The sequence below is a fragment of the Amphimedon queenslandica genome, unplaced genomic scaffold (genome assembly GCF_000090795.2).
Source record: "Amphimedon queenslandica unplaced genomic scaffold, v1.1 AMPQUscaffold_13435, whole genome shotgun sequence".
Classification (NCBI taxonomy): Eukaryota; Metazoa; Porifera; class Demospongiae; order Haplosclerida; family Niphatidae; genus Amphimedon; species Amphimedon queenslandica.
The window spans coordinates 242,755-263,768 of record NW_003546329.1 but is presented as its reverse complement, the minus strand read 5'-3'; the positions used below and the strand labels follow the sequence as shown (position 1 = coordinate 263,768).

Genomic DNA, 21,014 nt, shown 5'->3' with positions numbered 1-21,014 from the left:
AATAACAACAATAATCACAGCTCAGCTCGATTACGATTACTGTTTATTTGGGTGGGGCTCGTAGTGTGTGGGCGTATATTTGGGCTTATTTTGCTGGAGAGACTCACTTTGCAATGGATAGAGACTCGTTTCAGGTTAGAGACAGGTTTCCTGGTGTCACAATGACATTAGACGCCAGTATGACTCATGGACTCAGGGGTAGAAGCAATACCGACTCTTGCCTCCAACAGCTACTGGACCCGATCGAATTATCTCGTTTACCGCCAGCAGTCGCTCATGTACCTAAAGAAGACTGGAAAGCTTACGTGCACTCCAAGAAAGTGAATAACTATCTAGTAGGAGCTACGCTAGGCGAAGGATCCTTTGCTAAAGTCAAAGAAGCTTTCCATGTGCTGGTTGGTGAGAAGGTGAGTTCATTGCGGTGATAACAGCTTTGAATTACCTGTGAACATACGCATACAATGAATTAACACTGTCTTCAGTTATGCCTTTGTCAATCATGGCTCTTCAATCTGTGTTTATAGATCGCCTTGAAGATCATTGACAAGAAGAAAGCAATGAAAGATTCTTATGTAGCCAAAAACTTCAAAAGAGAAGCACGTCTTCTGCAAAAGCTACGCCATCCAAACATTGTCCAGCTCTACGAAGTGATTGAAACAGAGAACAATTACTACCTCATTACTGAACTCTGTTCAGGTATATCTTAATCATTAAAAACACAATCATACTTTGTATACATATATGCATGCATGCAGGTGGTGAATTAATGAAGCACATATACAAGCATGGTAAACTCTCAGAGGATGAAACAAGACGATATGTGAGACAAATTGTCTCTGCTGTAGATCATCTTCACAAAGCTGGGCTGATTCACAGGTAAGCAGAAGAGCATTGTAAGCAGAATGTGTAGTGTGTGGCCTGTAAAGAGTGTGTCTATCAGTCTATGTGAAAGCAATGTACTTTTAGTCCACAGTCCTCATGATTAATGGTATCCTTTGTGCCATGGATGCACAGGTCGTATTTGCATGTTCTACTCGTGTCTGTATTTACTGCATTTGACATCATCATTTGCTCACACCATCTGTCACATATGGGGTCACAACATGTGAATATGGGATTTTAAATTTGAATTTCCTCTCTTAGTAGCTATTCATAAGGTGTTAGCATAGGAAAATATCCTTTTTGCTTGCTAGCTTTTGCATATTAACTTGTTTTATTGACTTGATAAACAACTATGGTATGAAATTCATTACTTTCTACATTTTCCATAGAGATCTAAAAGTAGAGAATCTGTTACTAGATGGCAACATGGATCTTAAGCTAATAGGTCAGTGGGATTATAATTTTAATAATGTGTGTATGTGTACATGTAATAGCTTTATCTATAAGATACACTGAAATATGGAAGTACATAATATACTATTTTACTAGCTCATCATTTCCATTGTCATATAGATTTTGGTCTCAGTAATGAGGAGTTTATTGTGGATGAAACTGGTAGAGAGATACACTGTCGTACACAGTGTGGTAGCCCAGCCTATGCTGCACCTGAGCTACTAGGCCAAAAGCAATACGACCGTGCAGTAGACATCTGGAGCATGTAAGAAATAATATTATAATAATTATTTAAATTAAACTATTACTATTAAATTTTTTCTAATCTATCTAGTGGTGTCAATATGTACGCAATGCTCACAGGTTGTCTACCATTTACGGTCGAGCCCTTCAACATCACAGCCCTACACGCCAAGATGCTCCAGAACAAGATGAATCCAATTCCAGACCATATATCAGCTAGTGAGTCAATAGTAGATATTTATGTTAGCCATATGTTAGCAAACTTTTATTTGCTATTATCCACCGATGTACCTTCTAAGTGAAGGTTTTGTTAAGCATGTTTGTGAACATGTGTTGAATGGCATCGAAAAGTACTAGTCTTTCTTCGCCTAATGTAACCACCTTTCTTTCTATATGCATAGATGCCACAGACCTTTTGAGGAGAATGTTAACAGCAAGTCCTGACAAGCGCATAACAATGGATGAGCTAATAGCTCACCCATGGCTCAGTGAAGGGCATGCACTTCCATTTCAGCCTGCACCTTATCCCAATGTGATGACCCAGTCTCAAATTAACAATGACATTGTGGATCACATAACTGATGTGCTTAAACTTGGGACTGCGATGGAGATCAAGCAAGACCTAATTACAAACCGAGCTACCTCCCTTTATGCTATTTATAATTTACTTGCATCGAGATTAGCACGATACGAGAAGCAGTTCCCTTCGAAGGCTCCAGTTCGTCCACGCCGGAGATCATTTAAAAAAAAGATTTCAAAAGACCAAGGGTTTTATGATGAAGACGACTCAGATGTATCTTCAACTTGTACAGCTCCAGTCAAATTAAGGAAGGACGTCAAAAAAACTGTAAGTTCTCATTTTAAAGGAAGTGATTTAATTTTAGCATCAAATAGACATCAGCAGGTTCAGGGACAGGGCATTCCAGGAGACCCATTTCGGAAGATTTTTCCGATTATCATGTGCCAATGTCTCAAAGAGATGGTAGGAGATTGAGTGACATCCTTGAAGAGAGAAGGGGCTCTGTACCAGCTGATTTAATGAAGATCGAGTTGGAAAAAATGCATAAAGGCAAGTACATGTATTTATTGTGTCTTATGTTTAATGTAATTATTGTTATTTAAACAGAAAAGAGCCAAGCCGTCCCACAAGACACTAAAAGTAGATTTCCGAGAAGCCCTGTTCGTTATTCTCACCCTCAACCTTCTCAACCCCTCCCTCCTGCTTATACCAACAAACACTATCACAATCCATCACCGTTACCCAGTGAACAATATGAAATTGATACAAGAACAAAAAGACCCACGACTCATTCTGGATCAAAAGAAATGGTACCGCCACCAACTGGTGCATGGCAGTCTAACCCTCCATCCAGATCAGGATCAAGAGCCAGCATGTACAGTAAACTACCGAGCCTCAATCAGAGCATGCAGTCTGTTGATCTGGACTCGTATGACAACATAGAGTTCCATGATGTTGGGAGCGGTACGATAAGCCCCATTGGTAGGGCTAAGTTTTTTATGGAAGATAGTGACAATGGGAGTCCAGCTGCAACAACACCTGTCAACAGTGGAAACCCTGCCATGAGACAGAGACGAACAGCCTCAATGAGAAGCAGAAAAAATGGCATCGTTCCACCGAGTGGGGACTACAGCTTCAAAACAGAGCTCCCCACTAGTGCTATAATGAGTGAGTTAATACAAGTGACACAGGACATGAGGATGAAGAAAGCAGAGCCCTTATCTCGAACAGAGATGCGCTGTCGTCATCACTCTATCGACATGAGTATCAGCATAAGAAAGAAGTCGGTTCATGACTGCACTGTTCATTTTGAGTGGCTGTCTGGTGGAAGCTATCAGACTTTTAGTGAGACTTGTTCTGATATTATCAGCAGATCGAAAATGTGAAATATTTGTCACTAATATTTTTTGTAATTTAATATTATTTTGTGATTTAATATTTTTGTGTATCAATGTGTATAACTATTGTTAGTAAATGAATGTGATTGGAACTGTTACAAAGAATGCACGTGATTCTAATAATCATTGGCATGTTGGCCAGTTCTGAGTAAAATGCAACTCAGCACAATTAACAAATGAGTTAAACTATTTATAATATAATTCTAATAAAGACAAAGGTAATAATTACACTATCAAGGAACAGAGTAAACACAAAAAAAGCAAAAAAACATGTAAGAACTAAAGTAATAATGTTCTTATTTGCACTACATACATCGTAATAACAATGACTGTTCAGTCTTAAGCTACCCTTCCAAGGAAGTACACAATAGGCAGAGCAAGGTAGATGACAACTATAGTGGATATGAAACCAAACTTGATGTAGTTCCAAAAGGTAAGGCGATAATCGGCAGAGCTGCGAGCCTTCTCAGCCACAATGAGGTTAGCTACGCTACCAATGAGTGTGAAATTACCAGCAATGGTCGAGATCCAGGCCAGAAGAAGGCCGCCAAGAGGTCCCTCGCACTGAACGTCACCACAGAGCTCATCAATGCGATGAACAATGAGAATAACGAGTGGGACATTACTGAATATGTTAGAGCCAATGATGACAAAGACGCTAAAGAGGAGGACCCCCTCAAACTTGTAGAGGTTCATATATGGAGCGAGCTCGTTAAAGATGATGTAAGGGAAGCAGGTGTTCTGGAAGCCGCCAAGCCAAATGAAGAGACCCATGAACATAAGGATGACAGTCCAATCAATCTTCAACATTGATTCGTATGCATATCTCTTGTTAATGATCGTATCGGCTAACATAGTGAGTACGGCAGAAGCAATGGGGATGCAGCCAAGATTGAACTCACTGTTAACAGTGGGAGGAGGAGGAATAGCTAAGAGAACAACCAGGAGAACAGATATGAATAATAGCCAGAGGATAAAGATCTTGTCACGAATGGAGCGGTCCTTAAGTGGGCGAATATCAACTTCATAGTCACCACCACCAGTATTGTCTTCAGCTGCTGGCTCAACCATATCAACTCCATTTTGCTTGTCTACATTCTCCACTTTGATTGCCGGAGCACCTCCTTTCAGGACAGGGTTGGAGGCAGAGCGAGGTACGTGCTGATCTTTTGGCATTTGATGGAAGGATGATGATCCACTGATTTTCTCAGTGCTGTACATGAGCTCCCTTTCCTTGGCCAGTTGACTGGTGGTAGGATTTCCACTTTGATCGTAGCTGAGAGCAACGCTTGCCCTCTCTTCGGCCAGGTCTCCAGGGATACGGTATCCAGTGTTGCGATCACGTATGGACTCGGTCCCGTCTTCTTCCTCTGCATAGCGGCCTTTCTTAAAGATGATCCTAAAGAAGAAGATATACAGGAGGCCAATACTCACAGCGGTACCAATGAGAGCAGCTGGGAGCTCAGCAATGAAGAAGTCGATAAGAGCAACGCCAGCAGCCGATGCAATGAAAGCATTCTGTGGGTTTCCAAAAACAGTAGCAGCACTGCCAATGTTTGCTGAGGTGGCGATTCCTAAGCAGAGTGGCAGAAGTTCCTTTCGGTTGCGACCTTGCTTGCAGAATGCAGACAGGAGCAGAGGAGTGACAACAAGGCATGTTGCATCATTGGTGACAAAAGCAGACAAGGCAGCAGAGAGAATGCAGACTTTCCACAAGATAGCATGGAACGGCTTGTTGCCATGACCAAAAATCCAGAGCGAGACAAGCCTCAGGAGTCCCTCTCGGTCGAAGTAGTAGGACAGTATCATCATACCCACCAAGAGGAACATAGTCTGCAGGTTTCCTTTCTCACCTTCAATCTCGTACACCTCGGCCTGACTGACAATGTTGAAGACTACCATGAGAACACCACCGAGAAGAGCAGCTGCAGGCCGACCCAGAGGGAACCACTTCATGTCCAAGACGATGAATGGCCAGACAACAACGAAGATGATAGTGCCCATGATTTTGATGTACAGATTTGGATCATTGGCCGCACAGACCTCTTCGTCACCTCCACCGCCTCCTCCTCCCATATTCACATCTCCTTCCCGGAGGGAATGATGGACAGCAAACTGAGCTACTGCGTCGTGCATGCTGCAAGGATTAGGAAAGAACACAGTGATGGCTGCTTGAAATAGTTCTAGCTACTTACCCGTATCTCTATTTATTGATGTCTCCGACACTGACAACCACTGCTTGCTCGCTTACCAGAAACTTCACACCGAAAGAGAGGCTGAAGATCTAGAATGAGCGATAGCTCTCGCTCTCCCTTTTAAGAGAACAAGGCTTACAAGAAACATTGTTAACAGCTAGTACTAGCTAAAGCAGTCCATTTAGCAAACCATGCCAACACACAACTCGACTTGTCAGTTGTCAGAAGTATTAAGTGGGCGTGACTCAATAGTGCAAAGTGGGTGGGGCTAAAATGATTTTCTGAAAAAATCAAATAGAAATCAGAAAAATAAACAAACAATAATTATCAATATTAATGTATTTAGTTTTTTATAATGTCATAGGAACTAGAAGTAATGTTACTGCCTTCAAACTGGTGAGAGGGTTCATCAGAGGGTTCACCATCATCTTCACCAACAACTAACATGAAGGAAGCTTTTGAGGAGTCCGTGAACATGTCAATGTTACCACCACAGAGAAACAACTGGTTATGTCCAACCCAGAGACAAGTAGCGTTTCTGATTGCTGGGAGAGCCCCTCTACACTTTATCCTATTCCACTTTAGTAAGTTGGGATCAAACGCGTATTGTAAGCCGTCAGAGCCGGCACCGGATATGGCTAATAATGTGTGATCCCAGACAAACACACAGGAACGAGTATGAGGAACATCTCTTGGGATCGAGTGCCACAAGTTCTTTGCTTTCTTTTTGGACGTCAAACTTTCAATAAGAGTATTAACACTGCAATATCGGGCTGTCCAGCCGTCGGAATTGAGAACATAGAGGAAGCCGTCTTGGACAAAGGACTGCATTGTGTCCCCAGGTCTCTGGAGTGAGGCATTAGCGAGACTCCATTCATTTCCATTGTACACTTCAATGGTACTCACTGGCGTGAGGAAGAGTCCAACAACTCTGGTGGAAGTACCTCCCATTGCTATTAGGTACTTGTCGGTCGTAGCAACAGCTGGGTTCTCACGTGGTCTACTCATTTCTTTCTTAATCTTATCAGGATCCCAAGTATCATTATCCTCATTGTATACCAATGCTTTCCTACTCAGTCTCCCCACAGCATCAGACCCACCAACGATTGTTAGTTTCTTATCGTATATCGCCAATCCATAGTTCTTAAAAGGAGCGTCGGTATTCATTTTCTTCCATTCTTTGGTAACGGTGTCGTACATCCAGATGCTGCAAGTGGCCCTGCCAATGTAGACTTTCCCATCGTGAGTCACAGCTTGAGCCCCACTGATATCGTGAAATGAGAGAGGTTGCTGTGGGACATCTTCTATCGTTATGAGGGCATTACTTTTCAAGAGCATCCTGTCTTTCTAAATAAAACAAAAGAACCAGACACATTATTTATCAATGTGTATTTTGCTTCACTGTCACTGTTACACAACAATTTCAATCACACATCATTAGTACTGTATTATTTTAACTTACTTTTGTAGGATCCAATGAAGATGGTAGTTCACTTAATGAACCAGGTGAAGGAAGTTCTTTTGTCATGGTTTGAAGCAGTGGATTGTCGTCAGTATGCGCCAACAGTCTGTCTCTATCTGCTCTGATTCTTTGATTCTCTTCATGAAGCTGCTGATAGTCGCTAAGTAAAACAGCATGATCGCGCCGAGCCTGTAGCAAATCTTTCTCGACATGTTTTGCTCTTTCTTCAAACATGATTTCAGCATCTCTAAACGATATCATGATATCATCTTTGTCTTCTTCGTCAATAAGGGCTTGAGCGGTTCTCCTTTTTTCCGATCTGTACGACATCATGTTTTCTAATACTTCGGGCGGCTCTGACGCAGTGTTCTTTCTCCCTGTAATGCTTCTGAAGGACTCCTCTAACATCTGGCCACTGTTCCTTTTCTCTGACATAGACTCTAATAAACTTGGATCATCAGTTGTGTCCTGCGGCTCTAATGGCTGATCCCCTTTTGTCTGCCCTTTTATTAATCTCCTACTCATTGCCCTTTCCTTAAAGCCTGCATAGGCCTCACTGAGTTGAGTCAAGTGATTTTTCAGTTTCTTATAGTCAGTCAGCTGTTCTTCATACTTCTTAATTTTTTCCTGGTCCTGCTTATGCCTTTCCTCAATATCAGCAATGATTAGGCCAACGTTCCTGCAAGCATCTTGTCTCATGTCGTTCGTTTCAATGCACAACTCTGAAGCAGAGGGGCGACGACTAGGAGAATCTTTAAGACAACGTTCAACAAGACTTCTAAATGGATGTTCCCGGGGGATAGCAGTCTCAATGTCCTGACTAAAATAATCAAGTGGAGGGCGACGATAAAACAGTTGAGGATTCCTAGTATCTGAAACTGTTTCGTCAATGATCCTTGGTATCTTGTTCAAATACATGTGGAGAATAAGGACACCAAACGAGAAGACATCAATAGTATATGAATATTCCAATTGTTGAAGGTCTGGTATCGTTGCCCCTTGACTTATTGGCCTTGCCTCAGGCGGCATATACACAGGAGTACCAGGTGCACTTGTGTGCTTTATGAAATCTTTATTTTTGACAACTTTTGCTTGTCCAAAGTCCGCTATTTTGGCTGTCCATTTCTCTGTGAGTAGGACATTGTTTGCAGTAAGGTCACGATGCATTATATTCTGTGAATGAAGATACGAGAGGCCATTTGCAACATCTGCCAATACGAAAGGCTTATAATGATAAGGAACCATTCCCTGTTCAAGGATCTTATTCAAACAATGAGGGAGAAGTTCCATTACAAGGGAAGGAAAGATGGCTTCCTGGGGAAAGTAGAAGCCGCAAGAACGGACAACGTTGGGATGATTCAAACGCATGGCATTGTGGCACTCCTTGAGGAAGGCCCCTCTCATATTGTGGTCTGCACTATTAATCAAATAATCACGATAGGTCTTACAAGCCAGTTCCTTTCCTTTATATTTAACAGTCTGGACGACCCCATAACTGCCATTTCCGAGAAGTTTTCCATTGGCTGCGTCAATTCCTTCTAGTAAGTGTTCAGCCAGGCTCTCCCTCAAATCCATTTGTGCCATTGTTAGGGCGTGGATCTGGGTTTTACCAACACTCCCAACAAAAAATGGCACCAACAAAGTTTAGTAACTGGAGTGCTGTACAATGCGTGGTCTGCACATTTTTTGCAGATTATTTTAAAACTGAGACTCTAGAGATCTAGAACTGTCCATGCAGCTCTATGCAGCTAGCTCTCAAAGTCCCACTTCCATCATGCAGCTCCATGCTCCATGGTAAATGCATGAATGTTGCTCAAAAGTCAAATTTTAAAAACTACTGCGCATGCGCAGATCATCTCCCTCCGCCAGTGAATCAGACACATTTTAAATCTTTCTCTCCTTTCTTCACCGAATACTCTGCGGTCAGTCATTCACAAGAGACAAGATGCCTACGACAGACAGCAAAGAGAATGCCGGTCGTTTGCGATCCTTCAAGAACAGAGGAAAGGACAACGATGTAAGTCGAGTATGGTTGCCTTGTGCACGGTAACTCTCGGTTCCCTTACAGGAAATGAGGAGAAGAAGAGTGGACGTGACTGTAGAACTTAGAAAGGTACCAGAGAGTCGTATTCCTTGATATCAGTCCCTCTTTTTTAGGCTCGTAAAGAAGAGCAGATGCTGAAAAGGAGGAACGTGTCGGTTGACCTCCTCGAGCCGTCCCCTCTTACAGAGACCAGTAATCAGCAGCCAGTGGATTTCGAACTCCCTGTCATTGTAGAGGTAATGAAGACCCACTTCACTTATCACCTTTTATATCCTTCGTTTTGTGTTTATTAGAAAATATTCAGTGCTGATTTGCAGGCCCAATTAGTAGGAGTTCAATCAGTGAGGTACGATCACACATTACATGGATTATTATTTTATTTATTTAATTTAATGTTATAAAATTTGAAAATGTTTTGTTTGTCCTCAATCACACCACTTTTTTGAATTTCAAAATTAATTTTACTCCAATTACCATACAGTATCATTAGTGTTATGTCAACAGGTTAATTACATGTTGTGTTTTTCCGTAGACGGTTGTTGTCCAGAGCTCGTAGTCCACCGCTTGATGAAGTCATTAAGTACGTGAACAAATATGATAAACAACATGTTGTTGGTATTTAACAATAGGAGTGGAGTTGTACCCAAACTAGTAGAATTCCTTCAGCGCTCTGACAAGTAATTTATATTATGCGTGATAATGATTTATTATTTTTACCACACCCTCTTTGTTTGATCTCACCCCCTCCTCATTCTTCCATAGCCAACAGCTTCAATTTGACTCTGCTTGGGCTCTTACTAACATAGCATCAGGGACTTCTCATCAGACAAGGACTGTGGTCCAGTCAGGTCAGTAGTGTTTTGTGTCCATAAGTAATACAATACTTGTCATACTTGTGGCTTGTTTCTTGTAGGAGCTGTACCAATGTTCATTAATCTCTTGGCATCACCACATGCTAACATTAGAGACCAAGCTGTCTGGGCTTTAGGAAACATTGCCGGTAATAATAATAACAGCTGCTGTGTATGCATTTTAAAAAGCACCTTTATTTATTTCTTGTATAATTAGGTGATGGATCAGAGTGTCGTGATTTTGTCATTCATTGTGGCATCATTCAACCATTACTAGCTTGCATTACTCCTACTGTCACTGTAAGTTTCCTATGTCATAATTATACCTAATATACACCTTTAGATCTACTTATTCCATCCCCTTTTTGTGTGTTATACCCTCCTCCTCTTCCTCCTCTTAGGTAAACCACCTTCGTAATATTACTTGGGCTATATCTAATTTATGTCGTAATAAGAATCCACCTCCATCAATGGAAACTATACAACAAGTACATTTGTATATTATTATTATAATACATGACTTTGTATTGTACATGTATTTACTAATATGTCTAGTATATACATTCAGTATTACTATACTGTATTTACTAGTCTACTGTTCTTTCTCATTTAGTTATTACCAATTTTGACACAGTTGATCAATCATCAGGATAAAGAGGTACATGTGACATTATTCATTGATAATCATTGCATGTATATTAATTGATATTTTAGGTTGTTAGTGATGCTTGTTGGGCTTTGTCGTATGTTACTGATGGATCAACTGAGCGTATACAGACTGTGGTTAATAGTGGGGTTGTGCCACGCTTGGTTGAGCTAACTGGATGTGGGGAGACTAGTTTAGCAGTAAGTTTGATTAGATAGGCAACTAAAATAAGTCCAAAATATTTACATTTCCTATTAATTCAGATTTTTTTCTAAACAATATCAGAATGTAATTAGAATGTAATTTATGTTGATATTAATAACTCATTGCTGGAAATTGCATTTTAAAAATTTGTAATCAAAATTGATTGAAATCCTGGAGCATCAATGTTTTTTATAATTGATAATTTTTAAAAATTTTTATAGTCTCCGTCACTTCGTGCTATTGGCAATGTTGTAACGGGTAATGATGAGCAAACCCAACACGTCTTGAACTGTGGGGCTTTGCAGCACTTTGATCCTTTGTTACGTCATTCAAGGACTAACATTCAGAAAGTAAGTGTACCGCCATTATAAATGATAATTGTCACAGAGGCACATTTATATTGTATGGCCTTGATGACATTCTCTGATACACATACATGTTCTTTCAATCAAATTTGATTTTTATAAATTTTTTAAGTGACTCAAAATCATGTAAAAGTCACTGTACTATAGTACAGGGCAGGGTTGGGGCGAAGTACATTGGTACTTGTACTTAAGTGCACTTAAGTACATATTTTTTGGTACTGGTACTTATACTTAAGTCTTTTTAAAATTTTACCAATGTACTTGTACTTATACTTAAGTATTAGTCTATGTACTTGATGTACTTCACGTACTTATAAGTCTTTTAAGTACTTTTAAGTCTTTTTAAGCACAGATTGTATAATGTGTATATTATTACCACAGCTGGTGTGATTACATGTACTTTCAATACTATATCAGTGTATCACAGAAAGCAAGTGCAAATTCCAGTATCACTACTTTGTCTTTAGCTGGGTAGTTGGCCAGTCTCTTCACTTATTTCTAACTGTAACTGAACAGGAGCTCATGTTTTGAAGATTAATGTTCAATACATGTAATAGTAATTGATTGTAATATAATTAAATCGACTCTAAAAAGTACTGACACTTATACTTAAGTACATATCCAAGTATTTGTACTTATACTTAAGTACTTTTGTCAAAAGCGATCATGTACTTGTACTTATACTTAAGTATTTTGTAAATGTACTTGGATTTTACTTAAGTACTTTTCAAAGTACTTCGCCCCAACCCTGGTACAGGGTCATTGGCCAAATTTCATCAAAAATGACTAGGAGAGAATTCTCCATTTTTATAATTTTTTCTGATACATATATGCATTCATATGTTGTGTAAAAAGTTTGAGTTAATTTCTATCAAATTTGGATTTTTTATGAATTTTTTGAAGTTTCTCCAAATTTGGGCTAAAGTCACTGTACTATAGTACAGGGTCGTTGGCCAAATTTTATCAAAAAGGACTAGGAGAGAATTTTTCATTTTTATAATTTTTTCTGATGCGTATACGCATTCATATGTTGTGTAAAAAGTTTGAGTTGATTTCTATCAAATTTGGATTTTTTATGAATTTTTTAAGTTTCTCCAAATTTGGGCTAAAGTCACTGTACTATAATAGTACAGGGTCGTTGGCCAAATTTCATCAAAAAGGACTAGGAGAGAATTTTTCATTTTTATAATTTTTTCTGATGCGTATACGCGTTCATATGTTGTGTAACAAGCGTAACAGTGTAAAAAATATTCCTATAATTGATTTCACCACTTTGCAAGTACAACTTGGTCATTATTAAGACTTATAGAGGTTCTCTCTACCTTCAAATGCTTCTAGAGAAGTTTTTAAACAGTATCTTTATGTTCTCTTGCTGTTAGAAAGCTCTTAACTTTGTCCCATGTGTAAGCCGCCATTTTGTTTGCCGTGACCACACCCACTCACGTAAAGGAGCGTGGGCGGGTGGTTGCTAAGGCTTGTTATTTCTCCAATACAACATGTATAGAAGAAATGTAAGTGTGGACATACAAATATATATATATACAAACATCGCACGTGGTTGAAATCAATTATAGGAACGACCTGGGGGCTACGCCCCCAGGTCGTTAAAAAGTTTGAGTTGATTTCTATCAAATTTGGATTTTTTATGAATTTTTTAAGTTTCTCCAAAATTGGGCCAAAGTCACTGTACTATAGTACAGGGTCATTGGCCAAATTTTATCAAGAATGACTAAGAAGAGAATTTTTCATTTTTATAAATTTTTCTGATGCTTTACATGTTCTTATGTTGTGTAGAAATTTTGAGTTGATTTCGATCAAATTTGGATTTTTTATGAATTTGTAAAGTTTCTCCACAATTGGGCCAGAGTCACTGTACTATAGTACAGGGTCATTGGCCAAATTTCATCAAAAATGAATAGGAGAGAGTTCTTTATTTTTATAATTTTTTCTGATGCATATACATGTTCTTATGTTGTTTAGAATTTTTTTTGCTACTTTGGATTAAATTTAGATTTTTTATGAATTTTTAAGTTTCTCCAAAATTGGGCCAAAGTATGATGCTATTAAAAATAGCTAGGAGAGTATTCTCCATTTTGATAATTTTTCCTGATACATTTTACACGTCTCTATGCTACATGAGAAACACAAAAGATAGTTATAGCATATTTTATAGATGATCGATTGTTGTGCATTTTATCTGTGTGTTTATAGATGATTGATGTTTGTGTATTTGTGTGTGTATTTGTGTATACCTGCCTGATTGTATTACAATATGTCCTTCACTACTAGGAAGCTGCCTGGACTCTATCAAACATCACTGCAGGTCAACAAGGACAGATCCAGGCTGTAATAGATGCCAATCTCCTACCACCACTAATCAATATACTCATTAAGGTGGGCTATAGGCTCTAAAACTTTGTCATTCTCTGAGTGCTTTGTTTTAACTAGCCAGTTTTGATATGCTTATCTCTAATGATACGGTATATATACTTGTTTGTTTCTTTTAGTTCTCATTTTTGCAAAACACCTCTCAAACTGAAACTGTTGCATCTCAATGCAACAATGCCTTACTATAGTAATTCATTGTTCTTAGAGTCACTCAGTATACACTATATGCTTTCTGTTTTTCTTGTAGGGAGAGTTTAAAGCTCAAAAGGAAGCAGTGTGGGCTGTGACTAACCTAACAGCTGGCGGAACTGTCGCACAAATAATGTATGCCCTTCAGATGGGCGTGCTTAAACCTTTATGTGACCTACTGGTCGTCAATGATACCAAGACGATTCTTGTTATACTTGATGCTATTTTAAACATACTGAATGTAAGACACCATTTTACTGGATGTGCTTTTGATGCCTTTTTTAGGCGGCGAAGAAATCAGGACAAGCCGAGCAAGTGTGTGCCTTAATGGAGGACTATGAAGGCTTGGATAAAGTTGAAGCACTCCAGCAACATGAAAATGACGAGGTTTATCAGTTATCGCTAAATATCATTGACAAGTTCTTTTCTGATGAGGTTTGTTTTGATTTAGATTAGTACAGGATTTATTGTTTGTGTTGCTTAGGGTGAAGTAATGTCTACAATAGCCCCAACTACATCCTCGGGTCAACTTCAGTTTGTTCCCTCCGCACAGCCAGGTGCCTTTAATTTTTGAGTTGACAGTTGTTGCTGAGATTGAATTCCCAGTATATTCCATGTGTAATCTTAAGTTGTTTCTCTTCATTTGTCTGTGATTTGTGACTGTGACTTATTTGTATTGATTTTCGTGATAATAATAAGTGTCAGCATTATATTTAACTAATAACAATTATTATTATTATTATTATCATTATTTTAATAATGATGTAGAATGTCAGGGACGTACTAGACTATAATAGGACACACTACGCTGATAATAATATTGATGTTACTTTAATATTAAAATTATTTCTATTCTTCAGCTTCTTCAGTATCTTGATAGAGAGCCTTTGTCTCCAGTAGTAATTCCGGAGACTGTTCACATGCTAGTAATAGAACTTCCTTTCCTTTCCATGTAACTGGATATCGTCTGATATACATTAGTCATGTGATTGTGTGATAGAAACTATGCAAGCTATACCTGTAGTACTTGAGCAGCTCTTTCAATGAAGGGAATTCAGGTTGTTGCTTCCCAATGAATTTGTACACATTTGGTGTACTAACATCCACAACATAATGCTTCACAGCCTCGGTCACTAAAGAATAGCACTAAAATAAAATTATACTGGTATATTTGTACCTTTGACTGAAATGGTGTATCCCCAAACTTTATGACTCAGTCTCACAAGGTACATTCCAGAAGGCTTGGGTTGGAGTACGGTATCTGCAGTGTCCCTTTTAATTGGACCTATTATAGGAATGAGGTCACATGCCACAAGCAATGAGTATAGTACCATGAAACCACAAACTGATTGAACCATCTGATTCTCTTCCTACACCTTTGGGAGCCTCTTGCTCTCGAAACCATTTAATTGCATGATCAATGCTCTTAGGCTTTGTGTCCTTTGCAACAAAGCTAGACCACCTAAGCATTATTTTTTCCTTCCCTTTGGCTACAGGTTCCTCCACTTTCTGCTCGACTGCTTTTGTGCCAAGTTTCTTTTCACTTAGTTTTCGTGTGAGCTGTTTCTTCTTTTCATCAGGAATACTAGCAAGTATTTCTTCATCAGCTACTTCGCCCTTGACTTTCTCCTTTGCTTTTGACACTGATATCTTGTGCTTCTTTTCTAAAGCTTTTGCTTTCTCTTCTGATTCACGCCATTGTCTCTGTATAGTACAATGAATAGATAGATGTACATAGTGAGTTTATTTTGTACCAATGCTTCCATTGCAACATCTGCTGCTCTAGTCATTTTAACTTCATTGCTTTTTAACATATTCTCATGCAGTTCATCTGCTCTCCTTTTCTCATATGCTTGTTTCTCTTCCTCTGTCATGCTACAATTAAAAGAATTACTTTCATCTAAAAATTGTATTTTATAGCTACAAACCTTTGTACAAGTGTTGTTCGATTATCAATTGCCTTTTGCCACAGGCCTATCACTTTAGCTTTCCTGATTCCATCAGGAGACTCAGCCATGACTGTATCCATGAATGATTCTGAATGTGCAAGAGGCTTGCTAGAATCATCATCTGCAAGGCGGTGGAGTTTTGTTTGCAAAAAATGAATTTAGAATCAATACCTGCCAGTAAAATATCTCTAGTTTCAAGCTTTGCTAGTTCCTCGGCTTCCTTTCTTACACTCTCTCTTCTCTTTTCTTCTTCCTTGGCTTCTTTTTTTCTAACTAGCTCTTCATACGGCAGATCATCAGGGTGTTCACCCATTACCCATACCCATGGACGACCGTCTGATCCTTCAAGGAAATTTATCTAAAAAAATAATCACATTAGTTTTTGAGTTGAACCCATACATACTTTGGGTTTTTTAGGAGGCTTAGCTGGCATTGCTCTCTCTTTCATTAGCAATTCCTCCTCTCTTATTCTCCATTTCCTCAGCTGCTCTTGTCTTAGTTTTTCAAACAGCATCTGAGAAAAGTACATAAAATGCAGCCTCTAAGAATGCATTACTTCTTTTTGCTCCTCGTTTAGCTCCTGTAGTACTTCAGGGTCAACATAGCCAGCCTCTAGTATAAGCTTCAACATGATTGATGTTGCTCTTGTTGTTGTGTATGTGCAAGTTACCAGCCACACCCATGTAATAATTTTCAAACCAACCACGCCCATCGTACTTTTTAACTTTTTGACGGGTTAGGCTTTAGCTCTTCTCTTCTTTCTTTCCATTCATGGGTAAGCCAGAGTAATACTTATCCTTGTCATGTCTGTTTTTCCTTTCTCTCCTTCACGCTACAGAAGCCGTCGTTTTATTCAATTACACCAAAGAGCAAGACGATGAACTGAGCCTCAATGTTGGAGACACAGTGACTGATGTGACCATAGTGAGTGTGCACCCACCCTACCTTTGTCCCGCTTTATAGCACCCTAATGTTCATCATGACTTTGTTCTTAGATAGAGGAAGGCTGGTGTGAGGGAACACTCAATGGCATTAAAGGAGTGTTTCCAGAGAACTTTGTAAAGCTCAAACCGAAAGTGGAGCAAGCCGACGTCCCTAAATTAAGAAGTAAGCTAACCTGATAACATTACGCTAGTTTTCAAAACATCCATTTCATTTCAATGCTATTGAGATTATAAAGAATTGCCTTATGTAGCGGAATCAGCAGACAACACTCGTAAACGAAGAGCCAAAGTTGCATTTAGTTACACAGCAGAGAACTCTGACGAACTGAGCCTGCCTCTTGGGAGCACTGTAGAGATACTGGGGGAAGATGAGGAAGGATGGTGGAGGGGGAAACTTGATGGGAAAGAAGGCGTGTTCCCGTCTAATTTTGTTCAGCTAATAGAAGAGACGGAGGAAGGAGGCACTTCTCCTCCTCCTTATTCCAACATAACACCAAGTAAACCAGGTTAGAGAAGTCTTGGCATACATTCTTATTGTGATAAACTGTATACAATAGCTGAGAAGGCAAGGCCTCCTTCAATGATAGCAATGCCAGGGCTAGGCGGTATCAATCCGAATGAGCTCAGACAGAAACTTAAACCAGTTTCACCGGCAACAGGACCACCAGTAAGCAAATCAAACTGACTTGTTATACACTGTCAATTTTACACTCTGTGCATTGTTGATACTATTAACACTCTCACTTTTAGCCAAGTGAAGTAACAGCCCCTGCTCCCATTCCTAAGTCAGCCCCAGTACCAACAATACAAGAGTCACAGCCACAAAAGGCTAAAGTGATGTTCTCTTATAATGCTGATCAGGATGATGAGGTGTCTGTGACAGAAGGTGACACTGTTGATATTATCAGTACAAAAACTGATCAAGATGGCTGGTGGAAGATCAGAGCTGGCGGTAAGGTTGGACTTGTGCCCGATAATTTCTTATCAGCCATACCAAGCAGTGGTAAGTGCTTTGTGATTGAACAAGCTTTATATTGAACTATTATTTTTGTAGCATCCCCCAAAGTCCCTGAAATCGTGGAAGCTATAGACAATGTAAGCAAATATAATAATGCGTGCACAAAAGTATTTTCTCATTATACTCACACTCCATGCACACACATTCCAAGCAATAAGTAAACATTGTGTACTTTGATACCAGTAGTATATGGTTCCTGTTTTTGTAGTAATTGAATCATAATAGTGTATATCAACATTGCTGTATTTTTTCTTAGCCTCCTCTTCCCCCTAAATCAACAGCCCCTCCAGCAGCTGTAGTCCCTAAGCCCAAACCACGTATGTTATAATTAATAATATTAATAGTAATGTTATTTATCATATTTTATAGCAAGCACTTCGTCGATTACTAAACATCCAAAATCAGCTGTGGAATTGCCAAAATTACCTTCCAAGCAACCCGAGCTCCCCAAGAAAGAGCCAGCAGGTAATGATCTATTGATTCGTGATGGTAATGCAGAATTGATTGACTTCACATCATTTTAGAATTGGATATCCCCAGACAAGATGTACTTGATAGTAAAGTAGCTAGAGATAAACCTAAACGAACTGCTAGACCTCCTTCACGTAATACATCGGTCGGTAACCGTCCCCCATTGCAGTATCACTCATTTATTCTATTCTTCCTTAGACTGCTGACATATCAGAAGAGAAAGAAACTGAACCTGAAAAAGGGAATCAGTCTCCTCCCACTAGTGGTGTTGCTCCTTGGCAGCAAGAGCTCAAGAAGCGAAAAGTATAACTTAATGATTTTGTGTACTTGTATAAGATTCTGTGCACATTATAGCCTAGGCCAACTCCACCCACAGTTCCTGGTGGCTCAGAGCCAGCCAAACCACCAACTACTGCAGCTAAACCTGCTCCAGATATCAGGCCTAAACCAAAACCATCCAAGCCAACTCCTACAGTAACTCCTAAACCAGCGGAGCCTTCACCACCAGCACCTTCAGTGGCACCTGCTCCATCCAAACCTACGGCTCCCAGTAAAACTCCTGCTAATAAGGTTAACCTAATTATTATTTTAATCAAATGTATACAAGCACACTTTGATTATTTAATGACTGGATTATCATTATCTCTTTGCTATGTTTGTTTGTTACTTTCACTAGGAAGGAGCATTGCCTTCTGCTCCTGCTCCTGTTGTAGCTTCTCCTCCTGATAATTCTTGGAAGGAAGCATTCGAGGAGCTCCAAGGCCAATTCAAGACATTCCAAGAGAAACTTAGACAAGAAATGCAGAAAGAGATAGATATACTTTCGAAGGATCTTGATGACGAAAGGAAGAAAGTTGCATCGATGCAAATTGACATTGATAGATTGAAGAAAGCACGTGAATATCGTGACTCGCTATAAGAAATTTATTTTAAGTCTGTTTTATTGATTTTTTTTACTTTCGCTGTTTGATGAACATTATATACATGTTGTAGCAGTTTTAAAAATTAGGAAAGTATTATTAAATTATTAATAATAATAATAATGTCATTATTCACAGGTTTGGAGTGACACATTCTTTTACTAATATAATCACATCAACAAATAATAATTAACTGTTTTGTGTGTTGTTTCTAATCTCACTTTCCAATGCACAAATTACAAGCTTGTTCACACCTCAATTTACACTTCGAGGTGCTAACAAGGTGTCAAAAAAAATTAATTTCAAAAACAATACTTGAAATTGTTCAAAAAAATTTTTTGATTAATTTCCTCATTTTGTCATTGTTATCTGACTTAGGCCTGATTTTGGAGCAACTTTAAAAATTCATAAATAATCTAATTTTGATTGGAATCAGCTCAAACTTTCTAAACAACATAAAAATATGTATATACATCAGAATAAATTATAAAAGTAAAAAATTTTTTCCTAGTCATTTTAGGCAAAATTTTGCTGATGACCCTGTACTATAGTACAGGGACTTTGGCCTGGTTTTAGAGCAACTTTACTGTAATTGGAAGCAGCTCAAAGCTTCTACACTGCCTAAGAACATGTATACTCATTAGGAAAAATGAGTAATTATTGCCATCCTTGATAAATAACTTAGCACTATTATAGCCTATGGTCTTTAGCTAACTTTTGAAAAAAATCTAATTTTAATAAGATGTACATGCATTATTATTTATTATTATTGGACGGTATAATCTTTGTTGTGATATGCAGATAGGCTATATCTGCTACAAATAATGATTGTTGTTATTATTATTATCTTTATTATAATCTTTATTATTATTATTATGAGTATAAATTGATTGATGTGATAGTAACAGTGCAGTGGCAGAGAGAGAGAAAAGAGAGAGAGAGAATGTGCAAGTTAGCAGTATGCATGCATTAGCTAATGGTTAAGTCAGTGATGGAAGGTGATCAACACTATCTGATTTCTGGTGCTGATGTCCACGACGTTCTACACAATTCAACACACAAAAACAATCATTTTTTTGCATTATATAATTACTAGAATTACCTGTATCTATTTGTTGCTGGATAATGTTATTAGTGGCAGCAAGTGCTGGTAATTGTGGTACTAGGGCACTGCTCTCATTCGGTATTGTTGCAGCACTGCTAGCAGTAGCTCCTCCTCCAAGATGTCCTTTAGATCGAGACGCCTGCTGAACTTTAGCTTTTGATTTGTGAACTTTCTTTGCTTCCCGAGCTAGCAGCATCTTTAAAAGGGAGCAGTGCCCATACTGAGGTTTGTGTGTAATATGATGTGCAATTACCTCAAGTTCTGGTTGAAACCAATCCCTGAAATCATCAAAGACAGGATGGTCTAGTAATTCCTCTGCTGTCTGCCTTGCTATGGGATCCATTGCCAAGCATCCTTGCTGCAATCAAAATATTAATATTGAATTTACCATGTCAGACTCATACCTCTAAGAATGATAATATCTGCTGGGAGAATTGAGGATATAATGCACTAATAGGTTCCTAGAATAGTCATAAGAATAATAATAGAGTTGAGTTACAATGAAATACCCTTTTATCAGGACATGGGATGCTAGTGTCCTTGAAATATGTGCTCTCTTGGAATATCTTGACATGATAAGGTATAAGATCACCTATAATGATTAACCAGCAGTCATCATCTTTATAGTGCATAGTCTTGTACATATAATACCTTGTGTTTGAATTATTAAATGTAACTGGTCAACATCAGACCTTCCAGGCCAAAGAGGCTGTCCTGTTAACAACTCACAAAACACACATCCTAATAATGACAAATGAATTCAACAAT

At 38.8% G+C, this 21,014-nt stretch overlaps 7 protein-coding genes across 8 annotated transcripts in view; 3 read left to right on the top strand and 4 right to left on the bottom strand.

Moving 5' to 3' along the window:
- The first annotated feature begins 54 nt into the window (after positions 1–54).
- On the top strand, positions 55–3,587 carry LOC100634730 (hormonally up-regulated neu tumor-associated kinase homolog). The gene is made up of 9 exons (XM_003386122.2): positions 55–407; positions 525–696; positions 756–876; positions 1,272–1,327; positions 1,456–1,600; positions 1,670–1,797; positions 1,980–2,425; positions 2,473–2,647; positions 2,705–3,587. Exons 1-9 carry the CDS (start codon positions 114–116, stop codon positions 3,481–3,483), a joined length of 2,316 nt encoding a protein of 771 aa, XP_003386170.1. The 5' UTR covers positions 55–113; the 3' UTR covers positions 3,484–3,587.
- An 89-nt stretch (positions 3,588–3,676) lies between these two features.
- Positions 3,677–5,814, bottom strand: LOC100634604 (putative transporter arsB). The gene is made up of 2 exons (XM_003386121.3): positions 5,691–5,814; positions 3,677–5,632 (listed from the first exon to the last, which is right to left on the bottom strand). Exon 2 carries the CDS (start codon positions 5,629–5,631, stop codon positions 3,835–3,837), a length of 1,797 nt encoding a protein of 598 aa, XP_003386169.1. The 5' UTR covers position 5,632; positions 5,691–5,814; the 3' UTR covers positions 3,677–3,834.
- A 158-nt stretch (positions 5,815–5,972) lies between these two features.
- LOC109581535 (serine/threonine-protein kinase TAO2-like) lies at positions 5,973–8,901 on the bottom strand. Its single transcript, XM_019995732.1, has 2 exons — positions 7,153–8,901; positions 5,973–7,037 (listed from the first exon to the last, which is right to left on the bottom strand). The coding sequence occupies exons 1-2, from the start codon at positions 8,734–8,736 to the stop codon at positions 6,033–6,035; spliced, it is 2,589 nt and encodes an 862-aa protein (XP_019851291.1). The 5' UTR covers positions 8,737–8,901; the 3' UTR covers positions 5,973–6,032.
- A 100-nt stretch (positions 8,902–9,001) lies between these two features.
- On the top strand, positions 9,002–14,549 carry LOC100634478 (importin subunit alpha-1-like). Its single transcript, XM_003386120.3, has 17 exons — positions 9,002–9,169; positions 9,221–9,265; positions 9,310–9,432; positions 9,490–9,542; positions 9,729–9,776; positions 9,826–9,873; positions 9,959–10,044; positions 10,110–10,196; positions 10,265–10,347; positions 10,449–10,535; positions 10,661–10,705; positions 10,762–10,893; positions 11,119–11,247; positions 13,552–13,656; positions 13,898–14,080; positions 14,125–14,274; positions 14,324–14,549. Exons 1-17 carry the CDS (start codon positions 9,098–9,100, stop codon positions 14,411–14,413), a joined length of 1,566 nt encoding a protein of 521 aa, XP_003386168.1. The 5' UTR covers positions 9,002–9,097; the 3' UTR covers positions 14,414–14,549.
- LOC105312532 (SH2 domain-containing protein 4B-like) lies at positions 14,482–16,468 on the bottom strand. The gene is made up of 9 exons (XM_011405260.2): positions 16,345–16,468; positions 16,192–16,302; positions 15,960–16,146; positions 15,768–15,909; positions 15,594–15,714; positions 15,171–15,543; positions 15,017–15,124; positions 14,858–14,972; positions 14,482–14,806 (listed from the first exon to the last, which is right to left on the bottom strand). Exons 1-9 carry the CDS (start codon positions 16,417–16,419, stop codon positions 14,689–14,691), a joined length of 1,350 nt encoding a protein of 449 aa, XP_011403562.1. The 5' UTR covers positions 16,420–16,468; the 3' UTR covers positions 14,482–14,688.
- Positions 16,469–16,484: 16 nt separating this feature from the next.
- LOC100634355 (SH3 domain-containing kinase-binding protein 1-like) lies at positions 16,485–19,437 on the top strand. Of its 2 annotated transcripts, none has more exons than XM_003386119.2 (13): positions 16,485–16,563; positions 16,627–16,712; positions 16,784–16,895; positions 16,984–17,238; positions 17,290–17,399; positions 17,483–17,735; positions 17,787–17,827; positions 18,007–18,067; positions 18,120–18,215; positions 18,275–18,366; positions 18,420–18,524; positions 18,576–18,791; positions 18,898–19,437. In XM_003386119.2, the coding sequence occupies exons 1-13, from the start codon at positions 16,560–16,562 to the stop codon at positions 19,138–19,140; spliced, it is 1,674 nt and encodes a 557-aa protein (XP_003386167.1). In that variant the 5' UTR covers positions 16,485–16,559; the 3' UTR covers positions 19,141–19,437. The 2 variants fall into 2 exon arrangements, with proteins under 2 accessions (XP_003386167.1, XP_019851292.1); XM_019995733.1 differs by having other exon boundaries at positions 16,969–17,238.
- Positions 19,438–19,984: 547 nt separating this feature from the next.
- LOC100634229 (cyclin-dependent kinase-like 1) overlaps positions 19,985–21,014 on the bottom strand; it is a 1,675-nt gene continuing 645 nt past the window's right edge. Inside the window, exons 5-10 of the mRNA XM_019995690.1 lie at positions 20,898–20,993; positions 20,756–20,838; positions 20,651–20,707; positions 20,500–20,604; positions 20,244–20,442; positions 19,985–20,183 (exon numbers count right to left, since the gene is read on the bottom strand). Coding sequence (XP_019851249.1) covers positions 20,122–20,183; positions 20,244–20,442; positions 20,500–20,604; positions 20,651–20,707; positions 20,756–20,838; positions 20,898–20,993 — 602 coding nt within the window. The 3' untranslated portion in view covers positions 19,985–20,121. The remainder of the gene's footprint in view (positions 20,184–20,243; positions 20,443–20,499; positions 20,605–20,650; positions 20,708–20,755; positions 20,839–20,897; positions 20,994–21,014) is intronic.